Raw genomic sequence first — 20,463 nt, forward strand, 5'->3', positions numbered from 1 at the left:
TTTTTTTTTTTCTTTTTAAGGGGTCTTACTACCACTATGTGACTATTTTTCTACTTGGTTATTCTAATTTCAACTGGAAATATATACAAGTGATCTAGATCTTTACTTAAATATTTACTTCTCAATTCAGAGATGATCAAAAAAAGGAGAGACGTGAGAAAGGGATGTCTACATGCTTTTTTATGATTTATAAAGGCAGCATGAGTAAGTTTGAGTTCAGCTTTATTTAAAAAAATGTGCAAGTTCAGGTCTTGTCTCTATGACAACTACAGAACTAGTGGAATGATTCTCTCCCTCTCAAGAGGCTGAAAAACTGAATAATTCAGAGATTTTTAGTCAGATTATTTACAGCTGTTTAGTTCTGTTACACCTATTTAAAGTTAATGCCTACGGAACATTTTTGGAGAAGGGATGTCTTGTTTAAGACAAAACTTCTTTCCTTGTTTAATTAAGAGGCAAGAGAAGTTCCAAAGGGACATATGAATTTTCACTGAGTCTTCAGCAAATAAGATAACCAGACCAGATCCAATATTTGTAAGATAAGGATAATTTGAAAAGAAAATAAGCTATTTATTTAAAAGCCATGTAAATCCAGCCCCTCTTTTAGGCATGCATCTTTCCAAAGCAATTGTTTTTCTTGCAAGTTCTCTTCTTTTTCCAGTCGGAGCAAGATTCTGACTTTAGAAGTCCTTTACTACAACAAAAAGTTTTCATGACTGCAATAAACTACTCTCTCTTTCAGTTAACAACAGAGGAAAAGTTAACATTTGTCAAAAGTTATCCATCCCTCTGCTGCATTTTTCCAATCTAGAATGAAAAACAGTATTATTTCACTCTGTCTAGCACCAAAAAAAGTTTTAGTAGTAATATAATTAATGTAAATTATGAATAATCTATGCAAGTTAGCATGTCCGAGTCTGACAGGGTCATACAATTTGGAGCAGAACAATTGCAATCCTCCATGAAGAAAGTGGCAAATTGTAGAAATGTTTGTGGTGTGTAATATACAGCAATGGAAATTTTGATCTGTCTAAACTCACCAAGGAATAGTAACAATTTCAAGCTCTCAAGCTGTATCTCCAACTACAACGGAAATAGTCTATGTCAGTCTTAATTTTTGTAATAACTTCTGCAAGTCTTGCACAGGCTTTCCCATTAGGATTTTTAATACTAATTACTGTGCTTAGCGATTGTATTAGTACATTTTTAATAAAGTTGAAAGCATTTAGTAATTTGAAATGAGGATTGCAAACCATCAACTTCAAAAATGCCATTTGTAGAAGGATGCCTACTTCCAATAACTGAACTAGTAACTTAAAAACTCAGCTAAAACATACTGCAAAGCGTATTTGCCTTGTAGACTTCTGGAAAGCATGCTGAAGTAAATCAGTGATTTTAAACTGTGAAATATAGTTACTGTCCAAGTCCGTACCAGTAAACTTTACTCTGTGACGTAAGTGCAATTCTCCCATCCCCTCCTATATACTCACCATATCTGTGCTAATACCGGTTGAGGTAACCCAGATTGAAAAAAAAAGTTTCTAGCTTGATCACCTATAAAATAAATAGGACATCATTTCAGAAAATGCTAAAAATACCTGTAAGAGGAAAGAGGAAATCATGAGTCAAAAATATCTAAAACAGAAGCAACAGTAAAACCATAAATACTTAATGCTACACATACATAACAGAGTATGAGATTTAAACTTATTTTGTCACTTGCAAAACTACCAGATATTTCCAACAAGCACATACGTTTTAAGTCTGCAACAGTCAGCACCACATGAAGTCAACCAGGTATAAACATTTAGGGCAATAGGAAACCCATGGTTCACAGTCCCTAATCTGTGTTAATGGCTCTCTTTGCTGGAATCATACGCCTTGTGAAAACAAGAAAATTTTTTCTTCCAGGAAAGTATGTATCAATATAAACTCTTAGATTTTTTGGAAGTACAATGTCAGTCAGCTAGCATAAACTAAATAAAGGGGTCTTTATCCTGATGTGAACCTGATAAGCCACTATTAAAGAAAGCCATGGTATATTTCAAAGTCATTTTCCAACTACCCATTAAAAGTAAGGATAGCAAAACAACTACAAAAGGATTAGGCACTTGGAAGTGTTGTGGCCTGTAAAAGAAAGTTGTAAACAGACTAGAAAGAGCACTAAATATCAAAGGAGGTCAATAAAAACAGTAGTATTTTGTATCGTATCTGTCATGTAACAGGAGCAGAAACAATCAAATTGTATACTTGGAGGCATGTATGGCTGTGATGAGACTCTGCTAAGAATCTGATTCCGATTTCACACTCTGGAAATCCTCTTGATGGATCAGACAGCAAGAAAGGTAAAATACTTCTATACCTTTCATTTCAATTAAGCATCAGAGTTTAGATAGCACTAAAGAAAATTAAATGCAACAAAACAAGCTAACAAAAAAGTATTGCCCTTAAAACCAAAGCTAATTAGTGGTGTTCAATGAAAATTTAGTAGGTCAGTGCAATTCCTTTACTTGCAGCTTTGCTTCCCACAACTTAAATCAATTTTGCCATTTAGATTTTTAAAGAAGTCATCCACGCTGTTTTCACTAGTTTAAACAACCAGTTTCTGAAACAGATTTCAGTTAAATTGATACATCTTTATTTAAACAGACTTCTTAATCTATTAGTATGCTAGCATGGTGGGTTGACCCCAGGCAGAAACTAAGCACCCAGTCACTCACTCACTCTCCTCCCCACAGCAGGGTGGGGAAGAGAATAGGGAGAGCAAAAGTGAGAAAACTCATTGGTCGCGATAAAGACGGTTTAATAAGTGAAAGAGTAGAAAAAAAAAATCCAAGTGATGCAAAGGTAATCACTCACCACCTCCCTCAAGCTCAGTCTCTGAGCAATGGCTACTTTGGAAGACAACAGCCTCCCTGCCCCCCCAGTTTTTGTTGAGCATGGTGGTATGGGATAACTCTTTAGTCAGTTCGGGTCAGCTGTCCCCGCTGTGTCCCCTTCCCAACTTCTTGCTCACCCCCAGCGTACTCGCTGGGGGCGTGCAGCGTAAGAAATAGTGAAAGCCTTGAGGCTTTTCAAGCACTGTTCAGCCATAGCCAAACTCCAAAACACAGCACCATACAGACTGCTATGAAGAAAGTTAACTCTATCTCAGCAAGACTCAGTACAGTGAGTTAATTTACTGAGCACATTAAAAGCACTATAAATATTACCAGGCATCGGGGTAATTCCACATCCTGAATTCTAACTCTACAGTTTGTAAGTATCAGCTGGCTCTACACAATAGAACTGCTTTTTACAGCCAGAGTTATAAATAGTTTTAATCCTACTTACAGAAAAATCCGGTGGCATAAACCAGGTATATAGCTAGTAAATATCAGAAAAATATCAGAAAAATATCAGAAAATATGGGGTTGATGTGGCAAGGCATATGAAAAACGGGATATAAATGAGTAAGATCTGTTCGATTTTTTATATTTATACCCAAATGTCTCCCAGGCAACTCTGCATATATTTCAGCTCCTTAGTTAAGATTTAGTTAAATGAAATTAGAAGTGAAAACTATTTCATTACCAGTGATAAATCCAGATGTTGGTTTCAGACTATGGAACTGTTGATCATGTTTAGCTCTCTCCTCCACAGTAATAGCCCAGATATCCAGGTTGCCTAGTTCAAAAGAAATGGAGAAATAAAATTAAGAAACGTTATCCAAAAACTACACTATTTTTATTTCTGAATATAATTATATCATATCATACTGTGGTTTTGTACTATTATAAGAGAAGAACTCTCCTTACTTGTCTAGGAAAAGTGCAATTCAACCAGATAGTAAACATTTTTCATGGGCAACAATAGCACAGGAAAGCATGCTCTCTTCTGAGAATGAGAAATCTGAGTAAGAATATGTTACAGAGACCAGATTCTTTACACCACACTCATAAATTGCAGGTATTTAGTTTATGTTGAGATTTGCTACCCTTCTACAGTACCATGCTTCCACAATGGTTTCTCCAGTTCTACCTCCATTTTTGCAGCAGTTCCTCTCCTCTCTCTCCTCTTGCAGACACTTCACTTTCATCCTTCAGATTATTTGTACTCAGAGCAAACATATTTCAACTTCTACTTAAGACCTCCAATGAACTCTCTAACACTGGGTTTCAGATTTGTCTCAACAATTTCTAATCAGTAAAAATCATGATTTCAACATCTGTAGAAGTACATTGTGCTGGTGCACTTTCCTGTAATTCCTACTGTATAGGAATGTAATGATATGAAGGCATCTAAGTTAAGGGAATCACTGTTTTATTGAAATAACATTAGAAGATAAAATGTAGACTTGCAAAAAAATAAAGAGGAGATCTAGCATTCATTCTGTATCAGCACTAAATTCTCAGGTAATAAGGTCCACAAACATTTACAGTAAGTATTTCAAACTGCTTGTAGGCTGAGGCAGAATCAGACGCAGCAGTTACAAAGAACATGAGAATTTCCTGCCTCCTGAACTTCTGCTTTTTAAAATCTACTTTCATGTGTCAAAATTTACTTTGGAGAGAAAAGGAAATGGACAAGGGGAAGAAAAACATTCCTTTAAATGGTAGATTTCATTAATGAAAGAAAAGCTACATTCTCGGTAAAAAATCATCATCCCAGTTTCAGGTAGCTTATGTATTTCTAGAAGCAGACAGGCTAATAATACCTAATTCAAAGAAAGGACATTTTAAGATTAGTCAAAAAATCCCAGAATTTTAGTGATTAAGCTCACAGAGGCACTGTAAACAGATTTCATAGCAGTGTTCCCTGTGGGGATGAAACAGGACCCTTCTTCGGATATGAACATCCCAAAACACAATAGTCCAAGGTAAGCAATTATCTCCCCCACTCCTGACAGGAGGAAAGGAATGGTGTTAAGACTTCATGACCAATATGCAGACTAGGCCAACTAGTCTAGGCCAACTAGGAGCAGATGAACATATCCCTGTATTGGAAACATGACTACTCCAGCCTAAGATCCTAAGGCTGGATGTGGTAGCTTACACAAAGAGGCAGGATTTCTTGAATATAATGTGGGGAGAAAACACCAAACAAACAAACCAACATGAAATTTGCAATGATTCCCTGGCTTGCTCCCTCTCAATTTGAGGTATGCATGACTCCAGTATCAAGAAAAAAAAAAAAACAACCACCAAACCCCCAAAACCACAACAACAACAACAAAACAGCTCTTCCTATCCTTCCACAAAGAAGGCAGTAAAATACAGAACTAAAAACTCTTATGGCATAAGGTAACTAAAAAATTATTCTATTAACTATTTTAAAATAAAATCTGTTAATTTTTTTCCTCTGGAGTCCCTGTAACTAGAAGAAACGATCATCAACATTTACTCTTCCAGATGGAGATTTGGTTGGTATCAAAACAGTAGATCTCCTTTGTGGGATATGAACGTCAAAAAAGCCAATGTTAAACCAAGCAAGCCTCGTAGCTTCTTCAGTCAGAAAAGTATGAATGGCATCTCTGGCATTGCCTCGTTTCCATCTTTTGTTATTTGAGGAAGCAATAAGACCTACAGGAGGGCAGGAAGCAGGATCTTACCCAACACCAAGACATCATTCATGGCTTCAGGTCCTGGATGCCAACACAGAGGTTGTGGGGCTTTTCAATATACTTGGATACAAAGGAGGCAGTCACCAAACCACAAAACTGACTCATGAGCAAGCTATTCTTGAAAGCAGCAGCAAGCCCTCTAACCATCTTTTCTTTTTCATGGCTTAGGAATCACCTCATCTGCAAAAGTGAAGCAGTGGGCTCTGATATATGAAGTGGGCATTTTCTTTTGGACAAACTGACAGAAGGTTGAGCATACCACATTATTCCCAACAATTATAAAAATCCTACCATGCCTTTTTTTTTTTTTTTTTTTAATGAGTCATCCTTAAAATGGGCCGTGTTCTGGAATATCAATGAGTCACCCCAATTTACATGTTGCGTGCTGTGCTCTTTCCATACCCATTTTCCAAGCTGACTTGAAAGATTCTTTAAAAAGAAAGGAAGTGAAATAAAAACAAAACCATCATTATAGGTATTCACAAGCAGAGGGATACCAGATACTGCACATCTGGAGTGAGGGCTCTCCCAAAATGGACACTGCATAAATCTCCTCCTCTGCATCTTGTTTAGTGACTACAGATAACAAAAAATGCTGCATTCTCAAAAGGATGATAAATTTCCCCATAAAAATTGGAATTTCTTTACACCATTTGTTTCCTCTTACAACAGTCTTAGACTTTTGCTGTCATTCTTCTAAAAGGAGGTATGATGCTACTTGGTAGACTTGGTTCAAGTATGAATATCATATACAAACTTCTCTCACACCACATTACAAATTAAAGATACTCCGGAAACTACATTAGCCACATGCTTATTTGAACTTCCTCTTTGTAGAGCAGTCAGATGAGAAAAGTTGTTCGAGAAGAAATAGTGAATTCCTTCCTTCCTAAAGCCATGTACCAGAGTTAACAGGATCCTGGACAACAGATGCAAGATCAAACAGTAATATATAAAGTCAAAAAAAGAAAGCTGCTATCCATCTGTAATGCAATGAGAACTCTCTGAAGATGGCAGAGGAGAATGCTTTGAAGACAAGATTTCCACTAAGAATGTATGTACATGTTTAAATATGGGTGCAGGCAAAGCACAGCCCTAACTCTAAACAAGGGAAATACTTCAATTTGAACAAGCAGATTTCTTTCACATCATGACTTTTCTTAGACTGTGAAAATCACGGCGAAATGAAGCTATTCACAACTTTTTACACAACCTGAAAGGGTATCCTACATGAAACTGTCCAGTGATTTTATTTGATCAAAGCTTTTGGTAGCCAGTTTAACTCCCAAACTGAGAAAGCCTGGTACCAAACAAGATTTAATCTCAGAGGGCTGGACTTCAACATAAATTAGGCCATGAATGGCATTTTCCAATTATACATTTGTTCTAGCTACCACATGCAAAGAGATGCTTCTGTTGTGTTTCACGGACTTTTTCAGACTGGCAGAGATTGCATCCAATCAATTGTGTTTAACAAGAACTGGGTTTCTCTAACAGCATACTCTGAATAACATGTGTGTTTCCTGAAGTCTCCCACTGAAAGACTAACACTAGATACAAATTTATTTCCTAGCTATATCCAATCCCAAAAACTAGACTTCCATATATATTTATATACATACACATACACACACACACACTTTTTTGTGTATGTGTGTATGCATATTTATGTGTATATATGGATACACAAACATACATATGCACATAACAAGAATCATATCTGCATCTCCAGAGAAAAGCCCTTAACAGATGCAACATTTAAGTGTAACCAAACTAGTTACTAGGTCTCAGCACTGAAATTTATCTTTATCTTTCTTCAGATCGGTTGCAAAACTGGGCTTAAAAATGTATTTCATGTGAATAGCAAAAAGTAATGTCTCTATTGCGCTACCAGTGCCCTTTCTGGTTCTTTCAAGAAGACTGAAGTTCAAGATGCTATACTTTCCCCTGTTACAAATCGAGAGCTAAAAAATGCAGCACCTTTGTTCTAATCTAAACATGGGTTACGGGACAATAAGGAAAAGAAATTTCAAGTGATAGTGTCCAAAGGCATCTGCTGTGCTTTTTAGCAATGAAAAAGTCCAGGAATCCTGAAAGAAAAAGCATATCCACTTCTTAGCCACAACTAGCACAGAATGAGGCTATACCCTACTGCCAGTGGCTGAATGGCCTGGATCTGCCCTACAGTTACAAACTGTAGGACTGTAATCAATCAATGCACAAAAAAGGGATAAAGCACAGCTTTTCTGTTTGACTCTTCTGAGATGTCTCTGCAAAATTTCATGTGTGTTCTCTAATGGGTCTGCAAATACATCACAAATCAGATAAACTATCATCTCAGAAAGATACACTACCCATAAACACTTCCATACAGAACATATTCAGAAAGCAACAGATTTATGCAGAGTTTTTGCATATAAGAATAGTTCAGAATACACTATAAACAACTTACCCCCAAAAGGTGTTGGAAACTGAGCCATGGTTCTGTCACTTTTAGCTTGTTAATAGATGCCTGAAAAAGAAAAGAAAAAAAAAACCAAACACACACCAACAAATAATCAGTTACAGTGTCTTCCATTTTCAGTATATTTTCTGTATCACCTTATAATTACTTAGTACAGCAAAAATAAAGGCAATGAAGAAGTAGGATCATATAAATACTACCTGTAAGAACTGTTACTTACAAGAGAACTAAATGTCTCATTTTTTGCACTACCCTATGCATCCATGACTGCATTTTCATACTAGCAAATAGCTACATTTCAGTTGTTTCAAGAATGTCCTCAAAAACAATCTTCATTTATAAATAATCAGTGATGTAGTAAAGAACAGAGGTAAGCCAGCAACAACAAAAAGATCTCAATGACACTGCTCAAGGCTGCATTACTTTACCAGGTGTTAGAGCTCTGCTCCTACTTAAGAGCAAAATTGGCTCTATTTCCCACTCTTGAAAACATACAACATTGTCAGCAAACTGGTTTTTTATTCCCAACAGAAAAATTCATTAAATGTACTGTCTTACTTACGAGTTCCTTTGTTTTAAACAAAGTACATTAAAAAATGAAACTATATTGCAATACTGCTTTACCCCCAAACTAGCCCACAAATTTAATAAGCACATCCGTATGAAAAAAGTGCTAAAGGTGACATCGCAAGCAAAAATACGTTAGTCAGTGGGAGATACTCTTAAGTTAGCACTGCTTGCTTTTCAAATAAAAGCAATCCACACAGTCTAGAAATTTAATCTTTAAAGAAAAAAGGACAAACATTTTTCTTACTCCGCACAAAGACTGACATGAACTGCCTGAGCCAAGAGGACAATAGCTAGCAACAGAGCCACAAAACAATGAAAAAGCAGCCTCCTGTCCTACTAGATTCCACTCATGTTTTCCAGGCAACAGGAGAAAAGCAAAAGGAAACAGAATCAGAAGGAGAATAATTTAGACTGCTTGAACAGCAGCAGAAATTTATCAATATCACTAAGAAAAGGCATTAACTTGCATCAACAATTTCCTTTTGTCTGAATTTCTTGTTTGCCCCCATCCCCCTTTCACACTTCCCACATACTCTTCTGGCTTCCAACTTGGGAACCTACTATATATACACTCCACAGATGTCACTGCAGAAAAACCCACAGCACTTTTGTAAGCCAGTCTCCCCATCAGTTGTAATTTAGAGAACTATGAAAAAAATACTGAAATTTTTTTCTCATAATTTGGCAGAGCAACCAAGTGTGGTACATGACTCAGAAACCTTCTTCCAAATGCCAGGTAACACAGCCGATACTAATTTCACGCACAGCAAGCATTATCTCAAAAGTTTAAAATCACATTCATACTGATACAGTGTTTTCAGAATAAGCTATTTTAGTAGTATGGCTCTTTCAAAAGCATTTCTTAAGTGCTAGACGAACAGCACTTTAACCTTTGCTTATGTTTTCTTATTGTACTCTGTTGCACGCAGTACCTCTATTATGTTTCTATTTTTTAAAACAGCAAGCAAATGCGGGGGCGGGGGGGGGGGGTTAGTTCTCTGAACTTCCACACATGTACTATTGAATCTTACAGCACAGGCAGTTTTTACACTCAAGTGTTAAAAAGATAACAGGAGAGAGACCAGCAGAGCACAAATGCTCTTCCTACTTCAATTTCCCAGAGTATGCAGAAGGACAGGAAAATCACTTGGGGCAGCAATGGGACGACAAGAGACTTTAAAAGGAGAACTAGAGGGTGGGTTGGGGAGGGGTGGTGGTGGTGTTCGGTTTGTTTTGTTGTTTTGGTTTGGGATTTTTTTGCAAGCTAATAAAACTTAAATATTTTTAAATACTGCAACAGAAGAGCACATAAAAGAAAGTGTTTAGCCACTTAAGGGAAGATACTCCTCCACAGATTACTAGTACTCCAAAGGAATTGGTAGTTGTCCTGGTTTTGCTGGGAGAGAGTTAATTTTCTTTCTAGTAGCTGGTATAGTGTTATGTCTTGGATTTAGGATGGGAATAATGTTGATAACACACTGATGCTTTCAATTGCTGTTCAGTAGTGTTTATACTAAGTTGAGGTTTTTTCAGCTTCTCATGCCCAGCCAGCAAGAAGACTGGAGGGGCACAAGAAGTTCGGAGGGGACAGAGCCAGGACAGCTGACCCAAACTGGCCAAAGGGATATTCCATACCATGTGACATCATGGCCAGTACATAAACTGGGGGGTGTTGGCTCAGGGAGGGGGGGCCGGATCACTGCTTGGGAACTAACCGGGCATGGGTCAGCGAATGGTGAGCAATTGCATTGTGCGTCACTCATTTTGTATATTCCAATTATTTTATTATTATTATTATTATTGTCATTTTATTATTATTATCATCATAATTATTATTTTCTTCCTTTCTGTCCTATTAAACTCTCTTTATCTCAACCTGCGAGTTTTACTTTTTCTTCTGATTCTCTCCCCCATCCCACTGGGTGGGAGTGAGTGAGTAAGAGGCTGCATGGTGCTTAGTTGCTGGCTGGGATTAAACCACAACAGGAGTTTATTCCTCCTCTACCCTTGAACACAGCAGAAAGAGGGGAGGGAGTGGGAAGTCTCAAGACTAGCCCTGTGCTGGATGCCAAAGAAAGCATAAAACCATTCTAAAGAGCTTCAGGGGTCAGGGGGTGGGGGGTGTAGTTACCAGTAAGCAGGTTAAATAGTGATGAGTAAAATGGAAAAAAGGAGCAGAAAGCTATGTTTAAACTCAAGAGACTGAAAACCAAAATAAAACAGACTGCAGACAGACATACAATAGGAAGCAAACAGAGGGAGAGTAAGATCAACGTCCTCCAGTAAGAGACCAATTTAAGTTTGCTGTTTATTGTGAATGTAACACCCAACTTCCATAAACAGAGGTTTCATTTTACATGCCCAAGGTGACACCAGGGGCCACAACTCTGCAGGAATTAAATGTGGCAACTGTGAACAGTTGATTCCAACAGCTCAGAGTTTGTTATATATGAAAATGAAGGTTAAAAGAGATCAGGAATTTCACAGCATTCCAATATTGACTTAGTAGTTTTTTAAGTATCAGAGAGCTGGAGAACCTGCCCTGTGAAGAAAGACTGAAGTGTTGGGTCTTTTATCCCTGGAGAAGAGAAGGCTCAGAGAGGACCTCATCACAGTAGTCCAGTACTTAAAGGGCAGCTACAAAGAGGACAGAGGCTTTCTCTTCACAATGAGCCACATGGAGAAGACAAGGGGCAATGGGTACAAGTGGCACTGGCAGAGGTTTAATCTCGATGTAAGAAATTTTTTACAGTGAGAACAATCAATCACTGGAACAACCGGCCCAGGGATGTGGTAGAGTCCCCATCACTGGAGGTTTTCAATATGCGGTTGGACAGGGTGCTAGATAATCTCATCTATGCTCCCTCTCCCACAGAAGGTTGGACCAGATGATCTTTCAAGGTCCATTCTGACTCAGGCTGCTCTATGACTCTGGCTTTTAGGTTGAAGGTCTCTGGGATGGAGACCAGATATTATTCATCCAAAAAGGATCTGGCATAGTCATTATATTATAAATTTATCATATATTTGTAAATTATTGTAATGGAAATACAAGCACTGACACATCAATTTGCAACATTATTTTGAAATAGTAACAAGTTGTTCAAGATCTGCATCCTTGTACCCTAATCTCTACCAGTTCCACAACAGTGTTAACTCCTCTGCCTTCCTTATTCCTCCCGACACCCCCAACAAGAAAGAATACACAGTAGGACAAAACAAAAATTATGTAGGAACCAACTGACCAGAAAGCTGACAGAAAAACAGAATAGGTAAACTGAGCTCTGTGCCATTCCCTTCAGGAAAGCAGTAATTTCTATCTAACTACTAATATTCATTATTTGTAGGAACTTAGATATCTCAGCAATTTTTTGAACTCTAACAAATTCAATTGACATTGACCAATGAGTTTAGAAATTATTCAAGCAGGAAGAAGGAGAGACAATAAGGGGAACCACAGCTGCACTGTCAGTCAATTGTATGCACTGTTTCCTTAGAAAGCCAGCCCAAAACTCTTTCCATAAGCAAAATTATGCTAGTAATGAACTGTTAAATAACAGTCCATCAAATAGTTTATTTTCCGCAAGAATCAGAAGATGCAACGGATATTTTATACTGCTTTTAGAAAGAACAATAAAGAGCATTGAGCTACTCTCCCTCACTTGTCCACAAAAAAGCTTAAGGCATCACCGCACTGAGATTTGACAAACAGATCCAACATTAAATACTTCCTTCTAACATACAACAACCTATAAACAACAGAGATATACATCTAATCTACACATACTATAAACCACTAAACACGATGATCATTCACAAGTTCTGTACTTCCCAACTGTCCAGAAAAGGCATACACACCAGCTTTCAAATTCAGTGTGGTACCCACATCAACCATACTGCATTCCCTCTCCCCACAAAGGTCTGTGCAGCACCATAACACGTTTGTGTTCTCAGGTCAGTGAAAGCAGCGTAATGAACAAATGATGTTCCAGTAGATCAATAATTTGCAAATGCACACAAGACCCATTATACGCATCTGCTCTCTGTAATTCTTTTCTGCTCAGGATTATTATATTATGTTGTTACGAGCAGGCAGAAAGGATGTTGGTTGTAAGCATTGTTCCAGTTTTACCCAACATCTGCTGTGTTCAGAGGTTTTACCTCTCTGTCACTTGGGAGGTGGAAAGCCCACAAAGTCTGAGAGTGAACATTTCCAGCAAGGAAAGTGGAGAAATAGGAGAGTGTAATCTCTGAAAAATAATGGGGTTGATAAGACCAGATGAGACTACGTTTTTCAGCCTGGGGACCAATACTATTTCTCAGAGGTAAGGAGATGGCCAATACTTGAAGGTAGGTCCTCAGCCCTGATTGTCTTCCACTCTGGTAAGCCTACTGGAACAAATACAGTCCTCCCATCCGTGATCTTCCATGGACTTCAGAGCACAAGGAAGCTTTCCCCATGCCTGAGCATAGGGGATGATGAAATGTCATACTGGCACATGGATGTAAAGTGTAGAACAAACATCAGGACCAAGGCATTCAGACAGGCATAACTTTTATATTCTGTACAATTAGAACTTTCATAATCTACACAATTATTTTTATATACAGAGAGAGTGTTAAGACATACATTTAAAATGCATAAGTTAGTTTATGAGAAAAATTTGCGTACACCGAGCTCCAAGTGAGGGAGACAAGAAAATGCCCAGCCATCTCAGCTGTTAGTGCTCTATCTTCCATCTTATACTATTGTAGATAAGCCCAGAAATATTTTATTTCCCATCCCTCACTCCAAATAATTTACTCTCTTCTCATAAACCAATATTCTATATACAAGTAGTACTCATATATATACAAGAAGTACTCTTTTAACATTCTGCTCCTCCTTAAACTTAAAGGAGGACTTTCTAGACTAAAAGTTATTCGTATAAATGTAAAACTGAAACACACACAGAGACTAACTCCATATGCACATAAGCCCAGACCATATCTAAATTTAAGTACTGATGTCTTAGATAAGTTTTTACCTTGAAAAAATGATCAGGATGAAAACAACTACACTAACAACACTTATGCATGAAAGTCAGACATGTATGAAAATTCCTTCTACTGCATATTACATGTGGACTTAAACAACGTGGCTCAAAACTTTATTATAGTTTCCATTTAAAGTTATCTGTGCTCTTTTAAGAACAGGTTTACATAGAAAACTGCAATAAAGCCATAGAAGATATTAATTAAGAGCAATTTAGCTATTTCAGTGCTATGTGTGTTCATATGGACAAGTTTGACACAAAAAAGATCATTATTTTTGTATTACCTAAAATGCAGCACAGCATTTCTATTCCTAAGCAATCATTCACAACATAATTTGGGCATACAATTCAAGAAGCAATTCCTGAGGCAACTTATCAGTCACCTTCGTCCTCCTACAGGAATAAAAGAAACAAAACCAACCAGATAAAAACCCCACATCCTTCTCAAGAATTCCAAATTATGACAAAATACCCCAAAGCAGGATGTCATGTGAGCATATCACAGACTAACAGCAGGTTTTAGTTGTTTTCCCATATTACAAGGGAAAGCCTTTAGGCTACTATTAATAAAAGGACTCTGATAGTTTCAGCAAAGCCTGGTAATTTTAGACAGATGCTGGAAAACAAAACCAGTTTGAGACATTCATATAAGTTTGATTCTTGCTCTTTGGAAATTAGATCATTAATACAGTTACCAGTTTCAGTCAAACTTTTCAGAGTTTCTGCTCTTTACAGGAATGACTTCTAACTATAAAAATCTTCACAACTGTTAAGTTCTACTGTTTCTTGTATTTCTGCCAAGCACCCAAATGAGATTAACAAAACTAGTCACCATTGCAAATGCTTTTCAACACCCGTGGCAATGATCAAACTGCTGAGAAGGTCACTTCTGTATTCACAGCATCTATCTTCTGCTATGGGGAAAGGATAACCTGACCACAAAGGAAGAAAAATCACTATAAACCCACAAGCAGGCAACAGGTGTAATAGCAAGGCACTCTTTTCTCCACTGTAAGTCAGGAGACAGCTCAAGAGTCTAACAAATAAAGAACTCCTTACTTTCTAAAAACAGGAAAAATGAGGACATTCATCAACAACTGTGGTGGAAGCCCCAGACTAACAACAAAAATGGTGTTTTCGTGTACAACAAATTTGCAAGCAGTTAAGGACATTGTTTATTCTCTTGCCATGGCACTGCCACTTTATCTTTTTCAGTCACGTAAGCTTTAACTGTTTCTGCAGGAAAGCCCTCCACAACTACTTCCACAGGAACTACCAGGTTTTTGTCTGTTCTTGCTGAAATACTACATGAGGGACACACTGTCCAAAACACATTTTATCACTTCAAGACCTTAGGATCAAAGTTCAAGAGGATGGTTATGAAGAACATTCTTGGTGAAATCAGACCTATACTGCTCAAAATTCTCAGACAAGTTTAAGATCAGACAACAGACTTTTTTGCCACCCAGATTAACAGCTGGCTTGCTGTTTTCCACAATTTGTCTTTCATTAAAACAGTACTGAGTTTTCTGGGCTATATTAACTCATACACTTCTGGGTGAAGGTATTAACTGACATCTAAATATCAATATTAATAATTATTCATTTAACCTGAGCAAGGTGCTCAGAATTTGTCTTTAACAAACATACAAGAGAGTTCAGAGATTAATTCCTTGAAAATTTAGTCCTTTTCTTCTTCCAATACATGAGAAGCAATTACATAACTGGTTATTGGCATTAATATCATCCCTTCTGAAGCAAATGAGAATGACAATCCCCATTTCAAAGCTGGGGAAACTATGTCAGGAAAGCATTCTAATTTACAGTAAAAGTTTATAGTGTAACTTGGAACAGAAACCTAATTCAGTCTGATCATGAACCACGAGAACATATTTTGCACATGGGTATTACAAGCAGCTGAAAAACTAAATTAGAAGGTTGGAAATGAGAAGTTAAAGAACTGGAGATCATCCAGTGTCATTACACTCTGCATCTTCACCCTTGTAAGAAATGTTGCCAATGACTACATATTATCAGCAGTACTCAAATAGCTCCCAAGCACTATAGTTAAATATTTCAGGAGAGTACAGGCTATATAACCAAAGCAAAAGTCTTTCCCTTAAGGAGTTCCCAGTTTAATCAAACGGAATTAACATCAGGAGGAAAGCAAGCAAAGGCTGCAGTGATAAGATCATTTTGTTGTATAGTCTAGCTAGCACAATTTGAATGGCTGCTTCTGTTTTTAATGTTGACAGCATTTCATCCAGTAATTCCAGTACCGAGTGATCTGTGACTGAATTACAGTATCTTTTTAAAGATATGACTGGCTTTCATTTTAAAAGACTTAACTTGATGCAAAATCCACTGCATCACTCAACTGTTTCTAAAACCCTTATTAAGAAATAAAATAAATATCTTGTTTTATTGTCACTTTAACATTTGTTGACTTCATTCTGAACCACCAGACCTTGTAAAGTATAAATTCTTTTCCTATTTTTTAGAACGAACTTCTAGTAGTTTCTTAGCACTCACAACTTTATTTTTTTCTTTTTAGTTGTCTTTACTTACAGAGGTGTAGTAATAAGCTGCTTTCTTTTTTTGTTTGGTTTTGGTGTGGGGTTTTTTTTGTTAAAAAGCTTCATTAACATAATTGCAGTTGGCAAGTTCTGACTCCTCCCCCTTCAAAACAAGTTCTAAAACTAAAAATCTGAAACACAAGAATTATGGAGTTAGGAATACATGCCACATCTATACAATAGCCTTAACAGTAGCCTGGCATTAACTTCAAGAATGATTCAGTAAGGAAGACAAGGAAATGCATTATATCACTGCTAGTTATTAAAGTATTGTGCTCTCTTAGATCCTCAAAGTCTATTTTGTTTCGCAAACATGAACTTGAGCAGTGATCTCAAATGCCAGTAAGTAACGGTTTATAGTTATACTGAATGCTAATAGAATCAGATAAAGCAGATTGGTTCTGCTATTTACATTACATAAAATGAAGACAGTCATGCTTTATTTCAGAACTGTTAATCTGTCTGTCTCCATGGCTCAAGGATCACTAAGAAATGGCACTTAGAAGATACACTTGGAATAAAAGGGGAAAGTGGCCAAAGCCTGGAGTCCAGCCTTAGCCAAAGGAAAGCAATGTCTGAGTGGCCTGTAATACCTAAGTGCTAGTTTTATGTTATTTGTATATTAATATATGTTGTGGTTTAAGCCCAGCCGGTAACAAAGCACCATGAAGCCGCTTGCTCACTCCTCCCCTCCAGCCCTGGTAGGATGAGGAGAAAATATAAAGAAAAGCTCGTGGGTTGAGACAAGGACAGGGAGGGATCACCTACCACTTATGGTCGGTCACAGGTAAAAGACAGGCTCAACTTGGGGAAGAAAGAAAATCAATTTAATTTACTACAAATCAAATCAAAACAAGGATAATGAGAAGTAAACCCAAACCTTAGAACACCTTCCCCCCACCCCTCCCTCCTTCCCAGCTCAACTCCACTCCCAATTTTCTCCACCTCCTCCCCCCTGCCAGTGGCACAGGAGGACAGGGAATGGGGGTTGGGGTCAGTTCACCACACATTGTCTCTGCTGCTCCTTCCTCCTTAGGGGGAGGACTCTTCACTCTTCCCCTGCTCGAGCATGGGGTCCTTCTCCCAAAGACAAACTTCTCCAACGTGAGTCCTTCCCGTGGGCTGCAGTCCTTCACGAACTTCTCTGGCATGGATCCTTTCCACGGGCCGATCTTCAGTCACAGACTGCTCCAGCGTGGGCTTTCCCATGGAGTCACAGCCATCTTGGGGGACATCCCCCTGCTCCAGCGTGGGCTCCTCTCTCCCCGGGCTGCAGGTGGGCATCTGCTTCCCCGCTCACCTCCATGGGCTGGGGGGGGACAGCCTGCCATCTCACCACCGGCTGCAGGGGCATCAACCTCCTCCCCCTCCTTCTTCACTGACCTTGTGTCTGCATAGGTGTTCCTCTCACATTCCAATCTCCTCCCCCACAGTAATTAAGAAGTTCTCCTTCTTAAATATGTTATTGCCACCACCATTGCTGATGGGCTCAGCCTTGGCCAGAGGCAGGTCCAACTTGGAGCTGGGGAAGTTTCTAGCAGCTTCTCACAGGAGCTACCCCTGCAGCCCCTCCCCCACTACCAAAAACCCTGCCACACAAATCCAAACCAATAAATTATTCTAAGAGGCTGATAGTCACATCACACCTTTAACTTAGCCACCCTTAACTTTTTAACTCTAGCTTTTCAGAGAGTAGAGCACAGTTGTTTTGAAAGCCCAATGCAGCACTGGATCACCTCTATTTGACTAGGCATTTTTCCCTTATCAGATTTCTAATCTCTCCAGTCCACATAACAAGTAACCTTGTTTCTTCCTTTATTGCCTCAGCAAGAAATAGCCGACTACAGAATAATATTACTATTTTTTTTTTTTTGCAGATTAACCCTTTGCTTATTCCTACATCAACTATCACAGCACAACTGCTTCCGCACCCCTTTGGGCCACCTCCTATAGTGAGGTGGACACTGCTATATTACTTGCAAGTCAAGAAGTTCATGTAAATATACCAGAGGGTAGCTGATAAATTTCTTTCCCCTCTTTCCTACAGATTCCCACTATGCAACTCTGCATGAACTCTCCCATGTTTCACCATATTGGTCCAGCATTACTCCAGTGTTCCTGCCTTCTCAATGCATCATTTTAATCTATCATTGCTACTTACCTCCACTGCAGCTAAAGCCACCCTAACAGCAAGGATTCCTTTTTTCACACCCCTGCATGAGCTCAGAAGTGATAGGGGGCTGGAGATGACGGACATGTGAGCTGTGTTTTCAGTCACAGGACTGAAAAGCGAAGAAATTATGGACACAGTCTAGATCTGTGTTCCCCCTTTCTGACTAGGCCAACATAACTGTCTGTAACATTAGACAGATCAGAATCAAAGGACTCATAAGCCAGCTTGATGTTCTTAGAGAAATGAGGACAGCCAAAGGAATAGGTCAGAGCCATCAAGTCTTTTTTGGACAGCAGTGATGGTCTTCTACCTCAAGATTTCATTACTGGTAGGCCTAAACTAATCCCATGTAACTACGCTGTGCAAATCCCCATTCTTGTCTGAACTTGATAGCAGATCATTTGAAGTGGGGACAATGAAAAAAGGAAAAAAAAAAAAATCAGATGTTCTGAGTTCTTTCACTTCACATTCTCCATCTCTGCCCCAAAGTAACAGTTATGCTGGGGGAAGGGTACGTACAAAGAAAAAGCCCAGAGTCAGCACAAGTGTAAGTTGAGAGAGTTCAGGATCTGTGTGTCCACTCCCTTTCCCTTCCTCCTAGGCAAAACCATAAGAAAAAGGTCTAGTAGGGCAGAGATAGGATAAAGTTGGTGATATAAGAGAAGGCACAGATGGCTCTGTCCTTTGAACTGCTCCAGTGTAGGTCAGTTTGTCCTCTGTAAGCATCTGCTCTTCTGAACTTTTAGAGGAAAGGGGATCACCAGTTAAATAAATGCAGTGGTATGGCAAAAGCAGTTTGCTATAGCAGATTTGTCAAGCAGATTTTCAAAATAGTGCTTTAATAGGAGAAATTACCCAGCGTCTACCAAGCCTTATGAGCATCTCAGTAGTTGTGTCTGACCACATCACTATTGACTGAAGTAGCCAACATCTCCTACACATGTACCTTCTGCTCTGAATTTCTTCAAAGCTCTGTCTTCCTAACTTTTCTGCATGACATTAGGAGCACTTTCAGATCCAAGAACAGACATATATTATGTCATTTAGACAAGTGTTCCTGTTACGCACCTTCCTTCTGGTCACACTTAACCAAGTTGTTCAGACACAGGTTGACAGCAGTCATTCTCTGTGGCTTACTCCTCTATTTTTTTCTTCTAATTAGTCATATAGATTTCCTTGAGAATGTCAGTTCAAGAACTTTGATCTCAGGGCAAAACTCTCTGAAGGAGACCTTGTAAAATATATAAGCATTCCTTGAACCTGCCCTGAACATGAGTAGCATCACTAAGGGATAGCTAACCTCCCTGCACTTCACCAAAAGAAAAGACCCCAAAACAATGAAGATGAATGGCAAAGACTCACTCATTGTTTTTGTTTTCAAAAAGAAAAAAAAAATCGTTTCAAAAAGAAATCACTTACCAGTGAATTGCTCAACACCACTGAGCGGCATGTTGTGAGAGAAGCTTGTTCTTTGGGGCAAGAACAAAACAGGCATTAAAACAAATCCTGAAAATGAGGATGCTTTCCTAACTTTTTTGGAAACTACTTTTTTCTTCACAACAGTGCCTCCCAGAGAAAGGGGTCACAAACACTCCACAGAAAGTTATAGTTCCAGTTGTTGGGGTTACACTGACTAAGCAAGCACTTAAATTTCTCAAGATTTAATTATGAGGATTCTCATATTGAGCTAAAAACATCTTATTGACCTATAAAGCTACCGATGCAGCACACACCAGGAAATTCTCTGTTCTGTGGCACTAACACACAGGTACAGTCCTGACCCCAGCACTATAAGGTGATCAAATGTATTTGTGTACAATGCGGTGATCCAAGTACTGCGTTGACCCCAGTTATCTGACCCTTTTGATTTCATCACAAGCAACACATATAATTTAGATGTAATAAAAAGTATATAGCTATAAAAATAATATATATGTAGCACAAACGTCTTATGTGTGGGTATCTACACAGAGTGCCATGTCAGTTAGCATCAAACAGTAAGGTTAAATCCTTTTTGTTACAAGGATGAGTTTGAACAGTTA

General features: G+C 38.4%; 1 protein-coding gene across 6 annotated transcripts in view; it reads right to left on the reverse strand.

Annotated features, from left to right (window-relative positions):
- Nucleotides 1-20,463, reverse strand: part of ITSN1 (intersectin 1) — a 147,322-nt gene that overhangs the window by 106,019 nt on the left and 20,840 nt on the right. For all 6 annotated transcript variants that reach the window (XM_052794726.1, XM_052794722.1, XM_052794723.1 and 3 more), the window contains exons 2-4: nucleotides 8,055-8,114; nucleotides 3,574-3,666; nucleotides 1,491-1,554 (exon numbers count right to left, since the gene is read on the reverse strand). In XM_052794726.1, the coding sequence (XP_052650686.1) occupies nucleotides 1,491-1,554; nucleotides 3,574-3,666; nucleotides 8,055-8,082 (185 nt within the window). In that variant the 5' untranslated portion in view covers nucleotides 8,083-8,114. The remainder of the gene's footprint in view (nucleotides 1-1,490; nucleotides 1,555-3,573; nucleotides 3,667-8,054; nucleotides 8,115-20,463) is intronic.

Source organism: Harpia harpyja, chromosome 8 (assembly GCF_026419915.1).
Source record: "Harpia harpyja isolate bHarHar1 chromosome 8, bHarHar1 primary haplotype, whole genome shotgun sequence".
NCBI classification, from domain to species: Eukaryota; Metazoa; Chordata; class Aves; order Accipitriformes; family Accipitridae; genus Harpia; species Harpia harpyja.